This window comes from Prinia subflava, chromosome 12, assembly GCF_021018805.1.
Source record: "Prinia subflava isolate CZ2003 ecotype Zambia chromosome 12, Cam_Psub_1.2, whole genome shotgun sequence".
In the NCBI taxonomy this organism is placed as follows: Eukaryota; Metazoa; Chordata; class Aves; order Passeriformes; family Cisticolidae; genus Prinia; species Prinia subflava.
This window is the reverse complement of record NC_086258.1, coordinates 17542842-17563810: the sequence shown is the minus strand read 5'-3', so window position 1 is coordinate 17563810 and position 20969 is coordinate 17542842. Positions and strand designations below refer to the sequence as shown.

General features: G+C 40.3%; 1 protein-coding gene across 2 annotated transcripts in view; it reads left to right on the top strand.

The window, feature by feature from the left end:
• The window catches only part of FOXK2 (forkhead box K2), a 42017-nt gene that overhangs the window by 17511 nt on the left and 3537 nt on the right, over window positions 1–20969 (top strand). Inside the window, exons 2-6 of one of the 2 annotated variants that reach the window (XM_063409862.1) lie at window positions 13036–13230; window positions 15905–16052; window positions 16505–16651; window positions 19374–19567; window positions 20362–20537. In XM_063409862.1, the coding sequence (XP_063265932.1) occupies window positions 13036–13230; window positions 15905–16052; window positions 16505–16651; window positions 19374–19567; window positions 20362–20537 (860 nt within the window). Of the gene's footprint in view, window positions 1–13035; window positions 13231–15881; window positions 16053–16504; window positions 16652–19373; window positions 19568–20361; window positions 20538–20969 lie in introns of both variants that reach the window. The other variant, XM_063409863.1, reaches the window with a different exon arrangement.

Here is a 20969-nt window from a genome sequence, read left to right as displayed (position 1 = left end):
AACATTTAATGAGCAATTTGTAAAAAATCCTGATAATTTCTTATTTTGAGAAAGGATGTTAGAAAAATGCAGGTTTATAGAGATGATTTTAATCATCTAAGGTGTCTGTTATCTTAGTTTTTAGCTTTTCTGACTTAAAACCTACATGTTGTTCTGTACTTGGAAGGTGTACATATTATTAAAATCCTGGGTAAGACCATGGTCATGCCCTCCAGAACTGTTAAAATGTCTCTTAGATTCATATTTTAGTTATCATCTCCATTTTTTGCTTTGCTTTCCTTAATAGGATTTAGAATACTAGTCTTTTTCTTTTCAAGATTATAAAATAATTAGGTGTGTGAGTTAAAAACAAGAGGAATGGACTCTACATCTGTAGTAGTATTTCCTGCTGCTTCAGTATTTATGATAAGTTTAACTTTGGAGTCACCTTCATTATTATGGGAAATGCCACTTTTTTTTGTGGTGCTTCCTATACTGACATAGGGATTGAAAAAAATCCATATTCTCAGGATAGAAGTTTTTTGTCATTATTGACAGAAGTGTAGTATAATGCTGCACACATGCAGGAAAATAGGAAACTTTCTGAAAATCAAAATCTTTTGAATATCAGTTGGTTCTTAAGTGTAAATGGAAACATGTTAATTCAAGTGGTGTGAAAATTAGTGTTTGCACTTCTCTTTGTGCAGCAGCATATGCATTGAACTCATTTGCATCTCTTCAGCTTTGCCAGACAAGTAGATTCTGCTGTGAAATTTTGGAGTAATCCTGTGACTGCTGAAATTGTTAAATGTGCAATCCTGGGTTGAAATTTCACTACAAAAAATTATGAATTTGTAGCAATCAATATTTGTGCTTGACAGAAAAGTAATTTTAACAGCAAACTGTATTCTGCTAGAGGGAAGATCCAGCTTACAGATGTGTGGGGAGTTTATAATTAATAATTTGGAGGATTTTTTGTTATGTGACTGTTTTGACAGTTCCATCGAGGGAAGATGCTCAGTTGATAAAGCCTGACTTGGACAAATATCACTTGCTTTTCCAGGGAGGGTGAAGTAAGACACTTTGTTTTATCTATGTCTCTGTGTTGGAAAGCTTTGCAAGTTTGTGCTCATCCATTGAAGTGTAATTGTTTGAGCAGTTTGGCAGGATCTTCCTCCGCCTAAAAATCTTTCTGGTGTTGATTGCAGCTCACTTTTTTCAGCATTTCAATCATTTTATAACTTAATTACATCAATTTGTGTGCTCTAAGGAAGAGTCAGCTCAATATTAGTATTTGTTCTGGAAGTCTTTAACTGATACTGTCAGTCACTGCCTACAAAGTTGCTTTGTCTCTGGCATGTTCACAGAACGACCAGAGGGTAAAGCAGAGTGAAACAATGTATAATGTACCAGCACCATTTTTTCCTTTTAGATACTCTGTTTTTAGAAAATTCAGTGGTCTGGAAGAGCTAAATCACAAAATAATAACAATTTAAAAAAGGTTGGAATTCGAAGCTAAACCAAAAGAAGCTCCTCTCAAAACATGGTTGGTTTATTGTCAGCAAATGTCAGATTGGGTTTGGTTCACACAACCTAAGGAGATGCTTTTGTCATCACCTCCATCCCACATTCTTTGTTGTGTGGGACTGATCTGGTCATTGTGGATTCTGACCCTGCCTGCAGGCATGCAGTCGGAGTAAACCCATGCTTGAAGAGGGTACAGCAGTGTCCTTGATTTACATAGGACACGAAATAAAAAGTGAAAACAGTGCTTTCATCACCAATGCAGTTTGGTTATTGCAAAAAAAAGAAAAAAAAATAAGTCTGGCTGTTTCTGGCCAGTGAAAGATTTTTCCAATTTCATTCTGTTGGTATAGGGCAGGATAGGAGGATGGTTAATTAGAAACAGTAGATATAACACAGATAAACAAAATAAAAGTGAGTCCTTCAGTATCAGCAGGGGTAGGATGTGCCTTTGTTGTTGAACACCTCCAGGCATGCATTGCAGGGAGGTTTTGGGGTGGTTCTGCACAGGACAAGTTACAGGAGTGAGTAACACTTGTAGTAACCTGACAGCTGTTTGTCACTTGGAATGAGGAACTCACTGGTGCTAAAGGACACCAAGTGAAGAATCCTTTCTCTCCACATACTTTTCACTATTAAGGTAGAAATTTTAGCTTCTTCTTCTTTATTTTTTAATTACTTGAAATATTGCTTTAATTTTCTTCTGTTCAATAAGGGGAGGAAAAAGTCTTGCTTCTCAGGGATACGTAGGAAATGATGTTTGTGTTGTTTAACATCCTCAAACCCTTCAGTACTTAACTGTGTAGATTTTAAATAGAATGTATGCATTTAATAAGCTGTTTTCATGGTGTAATATTAAAATACTGATGAATTGAAAGTTCCTTTAGCTCTGTTTGAGAGAATATGATATATGGCTTAAGATATATGTATGTGTGTATTGCTTTTTGCCATGTAGTCTTCACAGCCACTACTTCTGTGCTCATTAAACAGCTCCTCTTGTGCAACAAACCCTGATTGAGGTACTTCAGTCTAATTTAATGAACTAATCTCCCTTTTCCTGGAGACATGTCTCTCGCTTGATGTTTTGCCTCTTAAAGTGGTTGTAGAAAAAGGAAGAATTGGGGGATGATCCAATGGTTTAAACAAAGATTGGGTGTTGGGAAAAATACGTTCTGTTCCCAACTCTGTTGCACACTTGCCAAAACAGCTTGGCCAAGTCACAAATCTGTTTAATCTGTTTTTGAAAATGGGAATAATACTTCATGGGCAGGCAGATGATGAAATTTCAGTGTTCTTTTTCAGTTTTTATCAGGGAAGTTTTTATTTGCCTTGTGTTTTAAAACCAGTCCCTTGGGTTTTGAAGGGCATTACTTGGTGTGCAGGGGGAACTCTTGAACTCCTTCCCTGCTCCCTGTTTTTGAAGACTGTTGGTGCTGTTTTTCCTTATTCTTCATACACTGTTACATGTGAATGCTGCTGTCCCTAAACTTTGGTGTGCCTCAGAGTGCAAAACCCACTGGACCTACCAAGCTGACCTGTGTGCAGTATGTCAGTGTTTTCTAATGAAAGGGACAGCAGTGGCTTAGTTAGAGTTAAGACCTTGAAAGTAGCACAGAAATCAGTTTTGGAAGCTTATCTTTCTATATTAGTTCAAATCTCAAGCTTTCAAAGAGAATGGTTAGAACAGCTGCATAGAGGGAGTGTTGTCATTTGCAATATAGTACAGCACAGCTTTTAAATTCAGGTCTCATGATGTCTTTTTGAATCAAGATTTGACTGTGAGGTGGCTTAAACTTACTAAAGCATCAGCAGACTTGCACATTGCAACTCGAGTAGTTCTCTGCTGAATCAGTATGTATCACTGGAGACCGCAGTGGCTCCTGGGAGCAGGGACCTGGAGTTGTGGTGGCTGTGACCAGAGCTGGGGCAGGAGGCCAGGGAGAGCCTGTCACACTCCTGTGTGCCATGAAACATCCTCCAGGCCAGGCTTTAATTGCAGAGAGCCTGGAAGGAACCTGTGCTTCGGGAATCTTGGTTTGTATTCATTGCTTTAGTAGATGCTGTGTGGAGCGGGTTTCATTTTGCTTGATGTTGAAGAGGTGTGAGTAGGAGTGTGTGTGTGTCTGCACCTAAACTCCCTCTAAACCAGTGCAGCACAGCCATCCCTAGCCCTGATTAAAACTGCTTCAGGCTTTTCCCTCCTGTGTCACGGGCATCATGAAGTGTCTGCCCGTTTTTACTTACTCTAGAGACAGATGACAAACATGGGCCCAAGCTTATGCTTGCAGGCATTAATCCTGAACCCTATCCTTCTCTGTGCTCCTTCAGTACATGACAATGATTGGCCTGTGTTCTCATGAAAACTTTTATTGAGTCTATTTTTTTTTATTCCTGGACAGATTTCTACTTGCATGACTCTCTGACTGGTTAAATCATGTCTGTTGTTTTTATTTGCTTTTATCCTTCAGTACTTTCTTGCTGCCCCTTACACAGCCCACAATTTGAGAACTTGGCATGGTCTCAGAACAGCTCAGGAGGAGGAGTGCTGCTTGAAGGATATTGTCCAATAACAACGTGCTTGTTGTAAATTAGTTTCTTTACTTTGTGGCTTTTCAGGCTTTTTGGCGTCCTGATTGGTTCTTGAGTGTCCACACAAGTGACAAAGGAACCTGAATTTATGTCACATTGTGGAACAGTCAGTGCACAGAACATTTCTAGAGGATCTGCACATTCAGGGGAAAAGTTTTAGGAATTTGCAAATAGAAGAAAAATTTTAAAAATGTTCAAAAACATTACAGAGAACATGCTTGGTTTATTAAAAAACCTCAGAATATAATACAAAATCTTGATTTCTGTTAATCCCGGTATCACAACAGTGGAACAAATATGGAATGGCTCTTGACCATCAGACATCTTTAGGTAGGCAACTGTGAAATTTAACTAATGTCCATAGCTGTGTGAGAGGAGGCTGAAAAAAGCCTGTTCTTCGACCAGACAGGCAGATTGAAGGGGGAAATGAAACACTGCTGTCCACTCAAAGTTCGAGTTGGTAGGAAGCAGTTTTTGTCATTCTTGAATGGCCCAAGTTAGTAATGGATTTCTGTGTCAAATAAAAGGTTGTGCTGCTCTTGGAAGCAGAGTTTTGCCTTGAAAAGCCCATCTAAAATAAACTTTACTTCCTTGAATCGGGAATAATCATTGTGCAGCCCTGCCTCAGAGAGTAGCTGCTCTCTTGGTAACGATTAGGAAGTTGGGGCATAATTTTGTAATGGAATGCAGGTCCTGATGAGGTAATAAATGAAGGCTTTTGTTACTAAAGTAATGTATGAGTCACAAGTGCTTTTTTTATGATTATGCTTGCGTCAAAACACATCATGACAGCACTTGTTCACTGTACTCCTCCTACTGCTTTAATTGTAAGGAATGTGAGATGCCAGGAACTGTCTGCTTGGCTTCCAGCAGTTTGCTTTGCTTTGCTGATAGCTTTCATTTAACACTGATTGATATTATTAGAAGCTCAGTGTTTCCATATGAACTTTTGCACCCCCACGAGTCACCCCTGTGACTGAGACTGAGGTGCCAGGCACTTGTAAGCAGCCAGCTTGGTGGTGAGGGATGGAGTGGGTTTGGTTTGTCAGCTTTGGCTCAGCTGTGGTTGTAAATCCTGTGCTTCATGGAAAGTTTTGGACTGGCATTTACAGTCACGGAGAAAGTTGGAGCTTGCATATTTATTTAAATGCAGTTGTCTGGAAGGAAGTAAAAATTATAATTGATTTCTGTTTTCCCGTTGCAAGTGTTTTGTTTGTGTTTTTTTAAGCAGGAAGCTGCTGTGTTATATAGAGTGATGTATGTTGGGACTGTTTGCAATTTGGCAAAGGTAGAAGCACTCAAGCTTTTGGACAAATGCTAAATTGTTTTTATAGTTTAGTAGGAAATGTAGAGATTGAGACCACACAACCTGGCTCTGCATACGGCTTTGTGTACAGAGATGCTAAACACCCGAAAATGCAGTGTTTCCATAGGCGGAGTTTCTTTTGTATTCACAGGCTGGGGAGCCTCAAATTCCAGAGGCATTACATGAGCAGTTTTAATGAATTAGTGTCTGGTTTTCCTGCAGCAGATGTGACAAGCAGCTTTATAAGCTGCTTCCCATCGATCGCTGTTTTCCAGCTCTTTTGTGTCTTTCTTTTGCTCAGAGAAAAGCAGGGAAGAGCTCGGTTTCTACAGTAACTGCTGCTACACTCCTGCCTGCAGGCCAAGTGCTTTCTCAGTCCTGCAGCCTGTGCAGGGCTACTGCATTGAAATTCTGTACGTTTTGTTTGGGTTTCTGGTGGTGTTTTCTTGTTTTTTCTTGCTGGTTTAAATATTTTGCCCTTTAAGAAAAGAGGAGAATGCAGTGGAAATTTGCAATTTTCTGATAGGTAGTTTTAATTAACCACAGCACATTGCCATGACTGTAAGATAACCTAAATGTTTTTGCTGCTGATCTGTACCAGTTTTGTGTGGTTGGTATGGAAAGAAAAGAGATCCTGGCTGCTGAAACAAGAACCTTTGAAAATCTGTGGACACTGTGAACGCCCATTTCTGTAGCGTAATAATGCAGGGGAGGAGTGAGCTCAGCTTCAAGTTGTTAATAGAATTCTTTACGTTTGCAGCAAAATTTGCTGTAGTGGAGCAACTTCAGCACACACTTTTCAGTCTAAACTCTTAAACAGCCTTAGAGAAACTGCTGTAAATACAGGGTTAAAAATGCCCAGTTTCTCATGACGTCAGCTCTGTGAGTGGGAACGCTGAGCACCATTTCAGAGGGGGTCATGTGTTTATTACTCCATTTGTATTTGCTGCTGGTGCTTCAGGAATGTTCCTGTTGTCATCATCAATATTCTGCTGTCATAGGATTATTTTTTGACGCAGGCAGGTTTGTTCCAGACCCTTCTGAGGCAGGTCAGCACCGTTCCTGTAAGGAATATCAACCAACAGCTTTACATACTCCTTATGCACTTGCTAAAAATGAGCAGGGAAGTCTGTAACCGAGGTTTCCCATGGGGGAGCCAGTAATTTACAGCTAGATTGTATTTCCAGCCTTTGCTTACAATTTGCTACAAGTGTTTTATTGGCCAACTCGAATTAACATGAGGCTACAGCAATATTTCATCGCTTCTGATGCTGCATAGATCTTTGCTTTTGAATCTTAAGAGATCAGTGAATAAAGACAGATGGATCAGTGATCTTGCTCTTTAGGGTGCTTTCCATCCTGTTAGATGGCACACCTGAAAAAATACCCAAATCCATGTGAAGACAATGCCCAATGCTCAGAATAAAAACTCTGATTGCTGGTTTAAAGAATCTGTTTTATTCCTTATGGCATTAGAGGTCGAGCGTGCCTCGAGCCCTCCTGGTGTCTCTGCGTGGAGGACACGCTGTGCAAAGATTGATCTTTGGGCCACAGCAATCAATTGCAAAGGATACAGGGAATTAAAGGGGAACACGTGGGAGGTCAGGATTCAGTCCCCAGAGGAAAAGGCTGCCACTCTTTAAAGGGCAATTGCTTTTTGGGTAACCTCTAGAAGTGTCCTGACTAGTAATGGCCAAGCATAATTGAATGCAAATTTATGGCAAATTAGCCATGTCAGGACTTGGTTTCAAAGCAGGGAGGAGGAGGATGAGGAATCCATCCCACCCCCATGGATGTGGACACAGCCCTGTAGGAAGTGATGCCTACAGTGATGTTCTGCCTGGGGTGGTTTCTCACAGGCTGTGGTCAGCTGCAAGCAGGAGGGCATCAAAAATGTCCTTTCTAAAAATCTACTGGAGGAGCTGGGCTTTGTGTTACAATAATGTAAATAATTGTTTTTCATCACCAGTCCCCCATCAACAGAGAAAACCAGATACTCCTATTGCCAAAAATGGAGAAAGGTTTACAAATACCAAAATCTCTGACAGGAGCACAAGGTGGCACCTCATGCAGGTGAACAAGCACCTACATGAACAAATTACCCATTGAGAAAGTTACCCCTGTTATAAGAAAATAATTATCTGACCCAGTTTTGTAATGGATCACTCTTTTTCAGTGTATCTGTGATAACTTTTCCTATGCTCTCAGTGATGGCAAAGTGTTACAACAACATTTTTTAAGGGTAATCTTAGAAAAGGCTTTGTAAAACAAGTATCTGAACAGTTATTTCTGTTTAAAGAGTCAAGACAATGCCTACTGTAAAAAATAGTGTGGTATTTTCTTAATATCCTTTATTAGTAATCATTTAATATTTTCAGGTGGCTACTCAGTATATGACTATTTGGATGGATTTATATATCACCTTTGTTATCAGCTTGGAAGCCCAGACTTTAAACTGTTGGGTACTTTTAGATTGTCTTCAAATAAAAACAGCAGTTCAGTTCAATTTGTCTTCTTAATAAGTTTTGGGTTTGTTGATTCTTTTAGCTCTAAAGGTGATGACTCTATTCCAGAAATGGACTGTGGTATTGACTTCCAGTTCAATTAAACACAGCCCAAAGTCTTAAAAATAAATTCTGGATGTGAATAATTCAGTATGCCTGCTCTTGGTGTTGAGCAGTCAGAAACCTTTTGGTATAAAATTCAGACACTGAAATATTTGATCATACTTCAACTTGTTGAGCTTTTTTCACTTCCATGATATTTCTAGTTGTACTTGCTAAGACTCATCTTTTAAGTATTGTTTATTTAAAAATCAGTTAAAAACCACAGCCACATATTGTTTAATCTATAATTAATATCCTATTAATCCGTTGTGATGGAGTCAATAATAAATGAAGCAGCAAATGGAGAAAAGATGAAATTGGGGTCCTTGTGCTTTCAAACTGAGATTTGTCCATTAGCAGGAAGTCAATCAAATTGTAATTTCCAAGCACCACGTTCATTGGGCACTTGCTTGAATGGACTCTGCTAGAGTGCTCAGGGCAGAGAGAGAGGCTAAAGGACCTCAATGTAATTTAATTTTTTTTCCTGGAGAAGCCCAAGGATGGATCTTAGTGCACCCTTCCCCTGCCTGAGGAGTGGCTGTAGAAAGCCTGGGGCCAGGCTGTGCCAACAGGCTCACAGTTTGGGCACAAGCAGCTGTAGAAGTTGCAGGGAAGAGTTTGTATCTGTACAAATGAGAAAAAACTGTTCACTCCTTGAGAGTGTAATTAGAGGAAATGAGCTGCCCAACTCTGTGTTTGGAAGGCTTCAAAATTTGGAGAGACAAGGCCCTGAGCAACCTGGTCTAACTTGGGAGTTCCCCTGCTTTGAGCAGGAGATTGGGCTGGACATTTTCAGAGGTCCCTTCCAAACTTGATTTTTGTCTAGTTGTTGGAAGATGTAAAAACTCAATTTTTCCTTGACTCTTGAAATATTTCAAAAGGGGGCCTGGGATGAATGAATTGGCTGTGTGAGTCATTTTTACTGGAGCAAGGGGAAAGTTTGGGAAGTAGGTAGGTTAAGAGGAATTAGAAAATGGATTAGTTTCAAATCTCCCTTCCATGGAAAGGAGACCACAGCTAGAAGTATGGTGATTTACATGGGGTTTTTTTTGATCAGTACACTGATCAAAATAGCAGAAGGAAGTACAAATAGTATCATTTCAGGCTGCTGTACTGTCAGAGAAAAGTGGAAGTGGTGCAGATGCTGCTAATGACCTCTGCTTCTCTTTGTGAGGAGTTAACTCTGCCTGTGTTCACCTTGAAAGTATTTGAAGTCAAAAATCGACACAAGCAGGCTCCCAGATGCTGACTGGGTTCTTTTTTAAGTCTTGGCTTTTTAATGTGAAAAGTTGAAGCTGTCCTTGGCTCTCAGTAAATCAACAAGAGTTCAAAACCAGGCATCTTGTTAGTCTTTTAGATCTGTTTAAATCTCAGGGGATCTTTATGTTAACAGGGGTTCAGTATCACAGTCAGTGTGAAGGAATTGAGCTGTGCAGTTGTAACTCCCGTGACTTCAGGGGTTATCACTGCTGAACCCTTATAATCTATTTGAATGTAAAATCTGGAGGTGCTGATAAAAGAACCTGCTGATCAAAGTGGCATGGCAGCTTCTGTCTGATTTTGGTCCTGGTTCTAAGAAGGCAATTAAACTGGAATAATTCAAAGGATACTGAGGCACTGGGTGTTTATGTAAAGGGAAGAAATTGAATTCTTCTGCTGTGTTTTGGTTTCCCAGATAAACACAGGACAAAATTCCATCTTGCCAGTCAGGTGGTATTTTCACACAGGCAGAACTACAAGTGTATCATCAGCTTTTCCCTGCATTATGGACAGAACTGCTGAGGGGAAGTGAGAAAATATTGGAAACTCAGATGTGACAAAACTAGACTTAGCACATTTTTACCCTGAGACACTTCTCTGGCACCCTGCAAAGTTCCTAAACTCTGTAGAGGTCCTGCCTGGATCAGCATTGCTGTAGAAGATTTGTCTGTGGAACAGTTTGAAATGATGTCTATTTTCCAGTAGTCAACCCACAATAAGCTTTTTTTAATTTAAAGAAGGATAATTGAGGTAATGAGTTGCATTTTAGTTGGGGCACCTCTGTGGTTGCCTGGGTCATGCAGTGGCTCTGTTGTGATGCTCACCTGGACTTGTAATAAATGCACAAAACAGGTTACAAAACTGCTTTACTTCTTTGGGATGTTTTTAAGGGGATTGTCTAGATGAGTTTCTCCTCCAGCTGCCATCCTGTGGTAGTGTATTGTGAAACTATTGTAAACTTTTGAACAGTGAGTAAAACCCAATTCCGCTTGTTGAGGATTAAATGTTTGATGAGGTCTCTCCCTGTGGGTGTTTCTGTGGTTTTTGTTTAGTTCATTGTATAACTAAAGAATATGCCAAAACCAACTTGATTCTGATCAAACTAGAACATCTGTACTTTGATTTTGGATGTAAATATAACACATTTGCATAACTGCAATTTATTCAGGCATTCTGTTGGTTAGTATACACTCTTTATTCTGCTTTTTGGCTGAAATCCAGCTATAAAAATAGCATTCCATAAAAAAACTATTTGCAAATATGTATCAATTGGCAGATGTGGTCTTTTGATAATATTCAGGTGTTTATTGCTCTAACCAGACAGGGATTTGTAAGTGCATTTTATCTCCCTTACTTGCACAGGCCTTCCAGGCTGGGCAAGGGAAATGGAACTGCATTGGGGCTGCCTCTGGGTTTTCATGTCTGTCAGTTCCAAGTTTGTTTGACATGTGTGGAACTCTGGAGTTCCCCTGGTTGGGCTCCTGTGTTTGGGGCTGCTTTTTGGGAGTGTTTTTTTCCAACCCTGAGGAACATCTGAGAGCCCCATGTCTGTGCTGTTGCCTTGATTGCCAGAGGTGCCCACAGGGAGGTGATGCATTCAGTGCTGCAGCAGGGTGAGAAAGGAAGATCTTTTCATATGTGTGTGCCCACATGGAATATGAAAGGAGCTGCTGAGTGTTCCTTTTCTGCCTTTCCATGTTCCTGGTCCTGTCTGAAGTTGTGGAGATCCACCTCTTCCCTATCTGCCTTTGCCCATCCCCACCCTGCCGTGGTTCCTCAGTGCTGTGCACTGGGCTGATTTTACCAGGCAATAAGGACTCTAACCAGGGAACCAGCACCTAAAGCCATGTCCAATCCTTCCCATATTTTTCTTGAGTTGAAATAAATTTGGTCTTAAAAGCATTTAAGGTGAATTTGCAGGTATGGAATAGCCTCATGAAATGGATAGGGAAGGTGACTAAAATTTAGATGTGTCTGTGTCAAACAGATGTTGTTCACTTTCTCACAGGGGTTTTTACTTAATTTTTGGCTGTCTTTGCATAAACTTCAGTGTTGTTTTTATTGCTGCTTAAAAGAAATGCTTGGAAAATATTTTTATTAGCAAAACAACCAAGACCCCTTTCCATTGTCACTGAAACGATACAAGCACAAAATGCGTTCTACTGGAAAAAGCAAAGAAAGAAGTTGTTACTGAATGTATTAAAAAAACCCAACCCAGAAATTGGTCCATTTAACTTCCTTGCTGAAATGCATGTGCAGTTTTTTGGCATAGATTCTGTTCCTAATTTAGTACATTGAGCATGTTTCAGAAATAGGTCGTCTGTTAAATGCGGACACGGTCCGTACTCAGAAGTAAGACAGAGAGAAAAGGAAGGTCACTGTCAATTCTTTCTCTTTTTCCTGATCCTTGAGTGCGGATTGCAGAGAAAAAGAACCACTGTGGTGCATGTGGCAAGGGACATAGTGAAAATCAAATGCTGCCTTTGTTCTATAAACATCCTTAGATTCATTTTAAGATGTGAAAGCCAAAACCTATGAGAGTTCATTTCTAAGGCTACTCTGCAGCTGAGTGTTCCTGCCAATTCTTACATCACTTTTATGTTTAATATATTGTTCCAGAGAAATGATCACTTTTATTTACAATCTCTATTTTGCATTCATAGCTCATTTCTTACTCCTTGTTCCAGCATGTGCTTCTTTCCTTTCTGTATCAAACAAGATCTGCTTAAAAGCAAAACAAACTCAAACATTTTGTGAGGTTTCTTTCTGGGTATAGTGTCGTTGGAAAGTCCTTTTCATCATGTGGGAGGTGTGTAAATGTCATTGTGGGTTTAGTGCTCAGTGTAGTCTAACAACTTAAGGACGAGGAGGTAGTAAAGTTATTTGAACTGAGTTTTTATGGATGCTTTTGTTGAGACAAAATTAGATTTCTTATTTGCTCAAGATAGAGCAGATTTATTTACTGAGAAGTTAGAAAGGAATGTGTCCTGTTTAATTGGGTTCAATTCTAAATGCTGTGCACCGGGATGTAGAAAGGGGATTATCCTAAGGTACATTCTTTGTATTTTATTTTTCAAATTTTTAAACAGTTACACATTGTTAATTTATTGTTCATCATTAAATTTAGGCATGTAATCCTTGGTAATACATGAAAATAGGCAGTTTACTGAAATTGGGTCTTAAATTCAGCTCTGAAAAAAGGTATTTGAATGTAGTACTAAAGTAGCAGTATACTCAGTAAATGAGCAGAATTAGAACTGATACATGTTTAATTTAATAGGTATTTTTAAGAGAAAATAACCCAAATCTCCTAGACCAGTCTGTGAAACTGGTTAGACCTCAAATTGGCCAATGTTTATGCTTCTAATTAATTCTGCTATCATGGACCAACTTGTTCATTTGCTGAAGCCATTCCTTGACATCATAAAATAATGAGGTTTTGTTTTTAAAATAGCTCTGCTTTGGGGCTACTGCAAGATCAGGATGAACCTCAAGAAATTCAGAGACAGTCCACAAACTGCCCTTGTTAGAAAGAATTGCACTTTCTTGTATTCCTTTACAAATGTCAGTTGCTTACCTGGGGATCTTTCTCTGGTCACATTGATCTCCCTTTATGATGTGTAAAATGAAGATGGTCGTGGGTAATTACATAAATATTATAGCTTATAAATTCTAAATGAGCTTAGGTGATAACATGTAAGTTATTCAGAAAGTCTTACATTCCATAAAGCAGTGGCTCACGTATCTGTTTTGGTGTTTTTTATTTTTCAGCTGTACTTTCAGATTTCCCAGCACAAACATCAAGATAACATTCACAGCTCTGTCCAACGAGAAGAGGGAAAAACAGGAGGCCCCGGAGTCCCCAGTGAAGCCTGTGCAACCCCAGATCTCTCCCTTAACAATAAACATTCCAGACAACATGGCTCACCTGATCAGCCCTCTCCCTTCTCCCACAGGAACTATCAGGTATTTAAACCCTGCAGGTGGGATCAGGCCACTACAGTCAGGCTCAGCACAACTTTCTCATTCAATATTTTGCTTTTGAGGTCAAAATTCAGCTGAAGCTCAGCATTACCTCCTTCAAGAAACTCCTTTCTGCTGATATAGTTGCATGAACAGTCTGTGGTATTCTGGTTTAACATGTTCACTGTGGAACAGTCTGCTCAGGAACCTGGCATTTTTCTTGCATTCCAACAATTTAAATTGCTTTTTGCTCTTGCATGCTTATTGCAGCTCTTCAAATGAGACAGTTTTAAATTACACCATTTAAAAATGTCCTGATTTGCCACTGTCCTCCTGAAGTTCATCATCAGGAAAAAGGGTGGTTTGGGTTATTACTGATGTAGAAAATGGACTGATATCTTACTCCAGAAGATTTATTGGTTAGTTGCTGCTGGAAGTAAGCAGAGCTTTTACTTAAAGCACAGGTTGAGGTGCAGAGCTCAGTGTTGGGATGCCTCGTCCCAGGTATCCAGGATTTTCCTTGCCCTGATGTTTCTTTGGTAATTCAGCCCTTGTCCCGCCTGTTAACTTGGGACCAAACTCAATTAAACAAGCAATCTATCCTCACAAATGGCTGAAATTACTTCAGATGGAATTTTTCAAAGTCTTGGAAAGATCAGGAGCAAAACTTCCATGTCAAGGCACTGAAAGTTGTTTCGGTCATGTAGGTGATTTTGAAAGCTTTTCTGTCTCCTCTCACTTCCTGCATCTTTACTTGAGCAAAGAACTGTCTGTGCTTGCTTTTTAAAAAGGTACAACTTGTTAATGAGATTTGAATGGAAGGATAATTGATGTCTTGCATGCTTGCCAAGCTCTTGGTCTCTATTTGGGAGTGTTTAATGACACCTGCCTAAATGATGGAAGCAGAGAGAAAAGATATCTAGACTTGTCTGTGTCACAGGTTTGCTTTCTTATAGGGATTCAGGGAAAACACATCTTTCCAATGACACAGCAGCTCACAAATATTTCAGATAATATCCTATCTATCACCACTGTCTTTGCCTTGCTTTGAATTTTGTAATTCTCTTCAGGGCTTTCATGCACCTGTTGAGTAGTTTATTACAGGAAAAAAAAAGATGACAGTTTTGAGTCTATTTTGAGAGCAAAGCCTGACAGTTTCTCTGCAAATCATCCTGTTTTGTAGAAGACTTGTAAACTTGCTTTGATTATACCATATGTGTCTCTTTGTCAATATATGCTGAAGGGAGCAGAGCAGAGGGATGTTGTCAGCTGATACGTGAAAACACAGAGCAGGAGTGACCTATATCTAAAAAAATAAATTAGCTACACATTTTGGCTCTAAGCAAGGATTCTTCTGTACAACACTTGAAAAATGCCATCTCTCTCTTATAGTAAGTATATCACTAGTAACAAATCAGGGGTGGATTTCTTGGGAAGTGAAGCTTTGATATTTTCAGTGTAAGTAAATATTGCCCAATGTATAGTTTTTGCCTCCTTCTGTACATAAAAAAGAAGGTAGCAAAAAACTTGAGGGGCCAGGCAGAAAAACAAACCTTGACAGATGAAAATTGTTAAAGCTTTAGTATATAGATCTAAATAATATTGTCTAGATTTATTTGTGGTTGGTGTTTTGAACCATAGATTCAAAGATTAAAGATTATCTTTGGAGATAAGGCTGGTTCTGGGGCACAGCAGGGGCAGCTATTGAGATTTCTAGTTTTTTGGAATTTCTGAGAGCTGCCCTGAAATCAGCTGCAGTATGAGTTGCAGAGACTGTGTCCTTGCAAGAGAGCTGCCAAAATTATTTTGGGGAAGGGGATGGACCTCACCTGCTGACTCTCTCTTTCCTCTTGGCTAAAAGGAAATCATAGAAGAAAATTGGCATTGTGCAGCTGCAGTTCCTGTGGACTCTGCAAGGCAGGGGACTGCTGGTAGAAAGATGTTCCAGTGGAATTATATACAGTTTTAGCTGTTTTTCTGTGATGGATGGCAAAATGTGAACTGTTGGGAGATGCTCTTTTAGTGTTTGGCACATCTCTTGCTTTCTAACAGTGTACCTGCTCTGTTGGTCTAATACTGCATTAAATCAGCTGAGTCAGTGCTGATGCATCCCATTTATAGATAAGTTTATGATTTTTATGCACATACCTATGTGCACACACCTGTAAACACTTGAAATAATACTGATTTTGATTTAAATTAGAATCAAACCTTTTTTTACCTCACTGCTTGCTATATTTTCTCAAATGTGCAGAAACAAATAGACAGGAGAGATGATTTTTTTGGAGGCAAACTTAACACAAGCATATGGCAGAAATTCCATTCAAGATGTGTGTCTTGTTTCCAGCGAGTATTTGAAAATTTGTGGTTGCTGATGCAGTTAAAGTGGACTTAAGGTGGCAAATCTTACACAAATACATTACAGCCTGCTCAGCCAGCTGATCCTTGTTGTCTTGAGGAGGAAAGCCTGAGCAGGGTTTCTTCTGCAGTGGTTCTGATTCCATGGCTGGGTTAGCAAAGCGTGGAAGGTGGTTTGGAGTGAAAGCCCTGACAGCCCTTTAGCTGCAGCCTCACAGCTCTGGTAGTGGCTTTGCTGCAGCAAGAGCTTTTTGATGAGACATAATGTGGTGATATACTGTATAACAAAATAGTAGGATCTTCTTTTTATGCTCTACAGTGCTGCAAATTCCTGCCCATCGAGCCCCCGCGGCGCAGGCTCTTCAGGGTACAAAATGAGTCGTGGAATAGCATCTGACCTACATTTGATGGCTGACAATTCACAGTCAGAAAACGACAAGGAGGCTTCGGGGGGAGACAGCCCAAAGGTAAACACAGCTTGAAACCAATCCCAGAAATTACACCTGAGCTGAATGGAAGACTTGGGAGGTTTTGTTTGCTAAGGTGTAGGCACTGAGTGGTAATTTAACATGACAGGCTTTAAAAACAATGTGTAGGGTTTTGTGATCAGATGGGAGATTGATTGATTGATTGTTTTACCCCTGTCCCTTTTGGGGGAGGGTCTGTGTGCAGTCTCAATTATAGATCTGTTTGGAGGCTATTGAAAATTCTTTGGTGTTATACATATCTGCAAAATTTATGTTATGCTGAAATTGCTAATCAGAAGAACAAAGCTCTCGTAATTTCTTTTCTGCCTCAAGATTTTGGTTGTCCAAAATTACCCTAAGTCAAGTTAATGATGTTTTATGATTTTTGATCTAGTAAGAAGCGTGTATCTCCTCAAAGTTTGTTGATGCAGACTTTTCTTGTTTTTGTCTAGGATGACTCTAAGCCACCCTACTCCTATGCACAGTTAATAGTTCAAGCAATTACAATGGCCCCGGATAAGCAGCTTACACTAAATGGAATTTATACGCACATAACTAAAAATTATCCCTACTACAGGACAGCAGACAAGGGCTGGCAGGTAATTGTGATTTCTGGAATATTTCTTTTTACATGTGAGCAATACTGGCAGCTGTAAATGGTCATGAGCAGGCAGTTGGTAAGCCTCATAACCCTTCAGAAACAGAATTTGTCAAATCACTGTGTTGTCTTTCTTCTGACTGTAAGCTTTCCAACAAAGTGGGCAATTTACATTTAAAATACTGCTCTGTTGGTGGAATGGTGTTCTCTAAACCTCTGGTAGGGGTGCAGACAGACTTTGGGGAAAGCAAAGTGCATTTGGCACTGGATTTGAATCCTGTATGCTATCTAGGAATGGTGCCATGTTCTGTAACTTACAGTTGTGTAAACATCCGTGTTGCTATCTTAAGATAAAATTGAGATATTAAATGCTCCACGTTCAGTTCTGTTTGAAAACAGTGATTTTGCCCATGCAGCAGCTGAAGGAACAAGTGTGTTATCTGTCATTATCTCACCCTGGTTCAGGCACTGTGTGCTTTGTGAACTTGCCCATTCCTGAAAGGTTGAACCAAACCTTTCAACTCCGCAGAATTAATTTCTGCTTTCTTTTCACTTTCACAAGACCAGCCTCAGCTTTTGCCAGGATGAGTAACTGAGTACAGATGAGTCTGGCAGAGCCTTCCCAGACACAGGTGAAGGCTCCTGGCCTTTGGTGCTGGTTTGGGTGTCTCAGAGGCCAAGGAGCACAGCCTGCAGGGCCTGGAGCACACGGTCCATCGTGGGCTATCTGCTCACTCTGCAGTTATTGTCAGGGAGGTAAAATTACAGAGATGGGGTTAGGGGGAAAGTGAGGAAGTGTTAATGTTGGCTGCACAATGAATACTGAAGAATAAAAGCCTTCCCTGTAGAGGAAGAGATTTTTGAATATTAATCACATGCTTATTTGTCATATAGCCTAAATGAAAGCTAGTTCACTCTCCCAAGGTTAGCAGAGAATGTAGCTGTTCTGGCTGTTTGCTGAGGCTTTGGTTAGTCAAGGACTTGGCTGTTGTGGCTGGGAAGTCTCTTTTGTTTCCCTTTCCCACATAACAGTGCAGTATCCTGGCTGCAGTCATGTTGTTTTAGCAACAAGACACTGTTTATAAAATGTTGGTGTGTGTTTTGCTCCCTATTTTGCAGTACCTTGAGTATCTGTGTAGATGATGTTGCTTTGTGAGCATCACGAACCCAACACACACACACACACAGATTTATGCTGAGATAAAGAGCTCTGCCATAGCACAGGGTGTGGATTTGGGGGTGTAATGCTCCCTAAAGCCAAGGTGGTAGGCACAGCAGCCAGTGTGTTCTGGTGTCATTAATCAGCAGCTATTCATAGAAACAATTGGAAAAGCTGAAAATCAGATGCTGTTCAGTCACTGCTCTGCCAGCTTCTACACATTAGGAGTTGGATTGCAGCTCAGGTGACTTAGGATAGATGTTTCAAATCATATTTGAGGCTATATATGCACATATTGTTCAAAACATAGAGTACAAACACATGTGCAGTGTCCCAGTCCCACACCTTAAGAAACAAGAGGTATTTATATCCTTTAGCATACAATGGTCTCATTTTGATGAGCATTTGAAGACTCCTCTCTGTGAACGTATTTAGCAGGTACTTTTGGATCTACTCCTTTATTCTAGCATATGGAGAAATAAATACAATTTATAAATATGTTCTTGGCATCTTTCTAGTTACGTTTCCATTTTTGGCAGGGAAAAAACCATCTCTGGTTTCATCAGTTTGCGTTCAAGAAATCATATGTGGTTATCACTGCTTTAAGTTTTCCAAACTTACTATCAGGGTCATGATTTTGAGCAAGTTTTATGTTTGCTTTGCAAATTTTTGAGAGCTTTTGTTAACATAAAGCTTTTCCCCATTTACCTCTGTTCCCCCACAAGTGTTTCAGGGTGAATCCTTAGCATCAGTCTCTTCTTGTTCAGTGATAATATTGAGAGAGATTTGGGGGTTTATTTATGTTAAAAAATGAAAAACTAAAACAAAGAGAAATTCTATGTGCAAAGCCAAGCACAGACAGAGCCAGTTGTGGGTGTCAGCAGTTCTGTGCTTTGCTCTGGTGGAGGACTAGGGGGATGTTGCAGCAAATTGAGGATGTGGGAATGTGCAAAGGGACCGTGGTGACAAAGATCTGGAAGAGCTGGTTCAGGACCTGCTGCCACTTGGTGTTTTAATGGACACAGTAAATTCTTGGCTCTGTTATTGAGACAAAACTGGGCTGTGGGTGAATTCACAGCAATCCAGCTGCCTTTGGAACTTTTTTAGCCTTTTCTTTCTGAACTGTGGCACAGTAACAGAATGAGCACATAGGATCAGAGTCAGTGTATGCTGTGTTCCTCCTGGAAGGAGCTGGGACACCTGGGGAAGGGTGGTGTGCAAGCACTGATCATTTTTATTTTTGTTTTTAACACTGCATTCTGTACCAGTATTTGTAGTGTTCCAAACGTTGGTTTCAATCACAGTGTTTCTCATGAGAGAATGAAAGAAATGGGATTCCTGATATTTCCAATTAGCAAACTGGGTTTTTAATTGTTGGGAAAGATTTGACAAATGCAAGAGTCCTTTCAGGTTTATGGCACTGCTTGGTAGTGCTCTGAGTTCTGTTAAATTAAGGAATTAAAGAGCTGAACCCCGAGTCTCCTATAGTACAAACTGCTGCAGTAGGCCACATTCTGACTTGGAAAAGTTATATGAATTCTACATATTTTTTTATGTTCCATAGAATTCAATACGTCACAATCTCTCTCTGAATCGTTATTTCATCAAAGTACCACGTTCCCAGGAAGAACCAGGCAAAGGCTCATTCTGGAGGATAGACCCTGCCTCTGAAAGCAAATTAATAGAGCAGGCTTTTAGGAAAAGGCGGCCTAGGGGAGTACCTTGCTTTAGAACCCCTCTGGGACCACTCTCTTCTAGGTAAGGAAAACCAGATGAACAAAAAGACTATGGCTGTTGTTTAATCTTCAGGCTGCTACAGACTTGATAGCTTTGGATACAGTCACAAGTTTAGTAATTTAATTTCATCCAGACTCGGTGTTTGAATTCTGTGTGTTTCATTAGGAGGCTGCCCCATACACCAGGCTTGTGTTTATTGCTTGTTTTTAGTGTTAAAGAACTTGGTTTGCATAACTAACTATCAGATTGTTAACGTATGCAAGCCTTGCTGTACCTTTGGTGGGTTTTGCAGAATTATAATTTTAATTTCTAACTGCCATCTACTGGATTTTAAAACCGTTTACAAAGAAAATCCTCAGATACCAGATACTGTTTTCTTGACCTTAGAGATGACAATTGTGTGTTCAGTTTGATAATGTTCAAGCAGATTTTGTGATGGGGAAATACCTGGGTTTAAATTATTCCCTCTGTAAAGTTATGGCCTTTCTGCTGGTGCAGACCTTTTTCTACTTGCCCTGTAGCCTCAGATTTGCTCATTGTTCTTCTCCACCAGAAGAAATGTTCATGTTTCGCAGATTTAGACTCTTCCCTAAGAAGGCATCCAGCCACTTCTTCTCCGTTAACTGTACCAGGAGTTTGCTTTTAAATTCTGTCCCTGTTTAGCAGAAGCTTTTTAAAAGATCCTGAGCTCTGGGTTGTGGCTGTGCCCTCCCCTGCTGCGGGCAGTGTGTTACGGGCTCACTAGAGGAAGGTCATGGGCTTTCACAGTTCAGAAGGTAAAACACATCAGCTGCTGCTTTCATTTCTAACTACAGAAGTGCCCCAGCTTCTCCTAACCACTCTGGAGTGTTGTCTGCGCACTCCAGTGGCGTCCAGACCCCCGAGAGCCTGTCCAGGGAAGGATCTCCTGTCCCGATGGAGCCCGAGCCCAGCGCCATCCAGCCAAAACTCGCTGTCATACAAGAGGCACGATTTGCACAGAGCGCCCCAGGTGAGGAGCCCTGGGCTCGGCACTGGGGCTGGGACACAGGGCTGCACCAAAACACTGCCAGGACTTCATTTGTGCACCAAAAATGAGGATATATTCACCTCTTCACACTCAGAGAAACTCAGAAACAGCCAGGGAGGGACTGTTTGAACATAGGGGCTGTTGTTACCTTGGCTCATGTTGCTGAGGAGAGGCTGTGCCTCTGTACTGTGGAGGACTCTGCTGTCTTGTAACAGTTCTCTTGAAAAAAACCCAAAATGTAGGGTTGTGTGTGTTACAGAAATAAGGAAATGCCTTTCACACCTCTGTGGTCATGTCATCCTTGCAGAGTGGGGAGGGATAGAAGAATTGAAAGGATAAAGAGAGATAAGAAATTTCCTATTAAACAAAAAGGCATGATGGGATAAGGATGTGTTTGTTTAATTACCTTCTTTG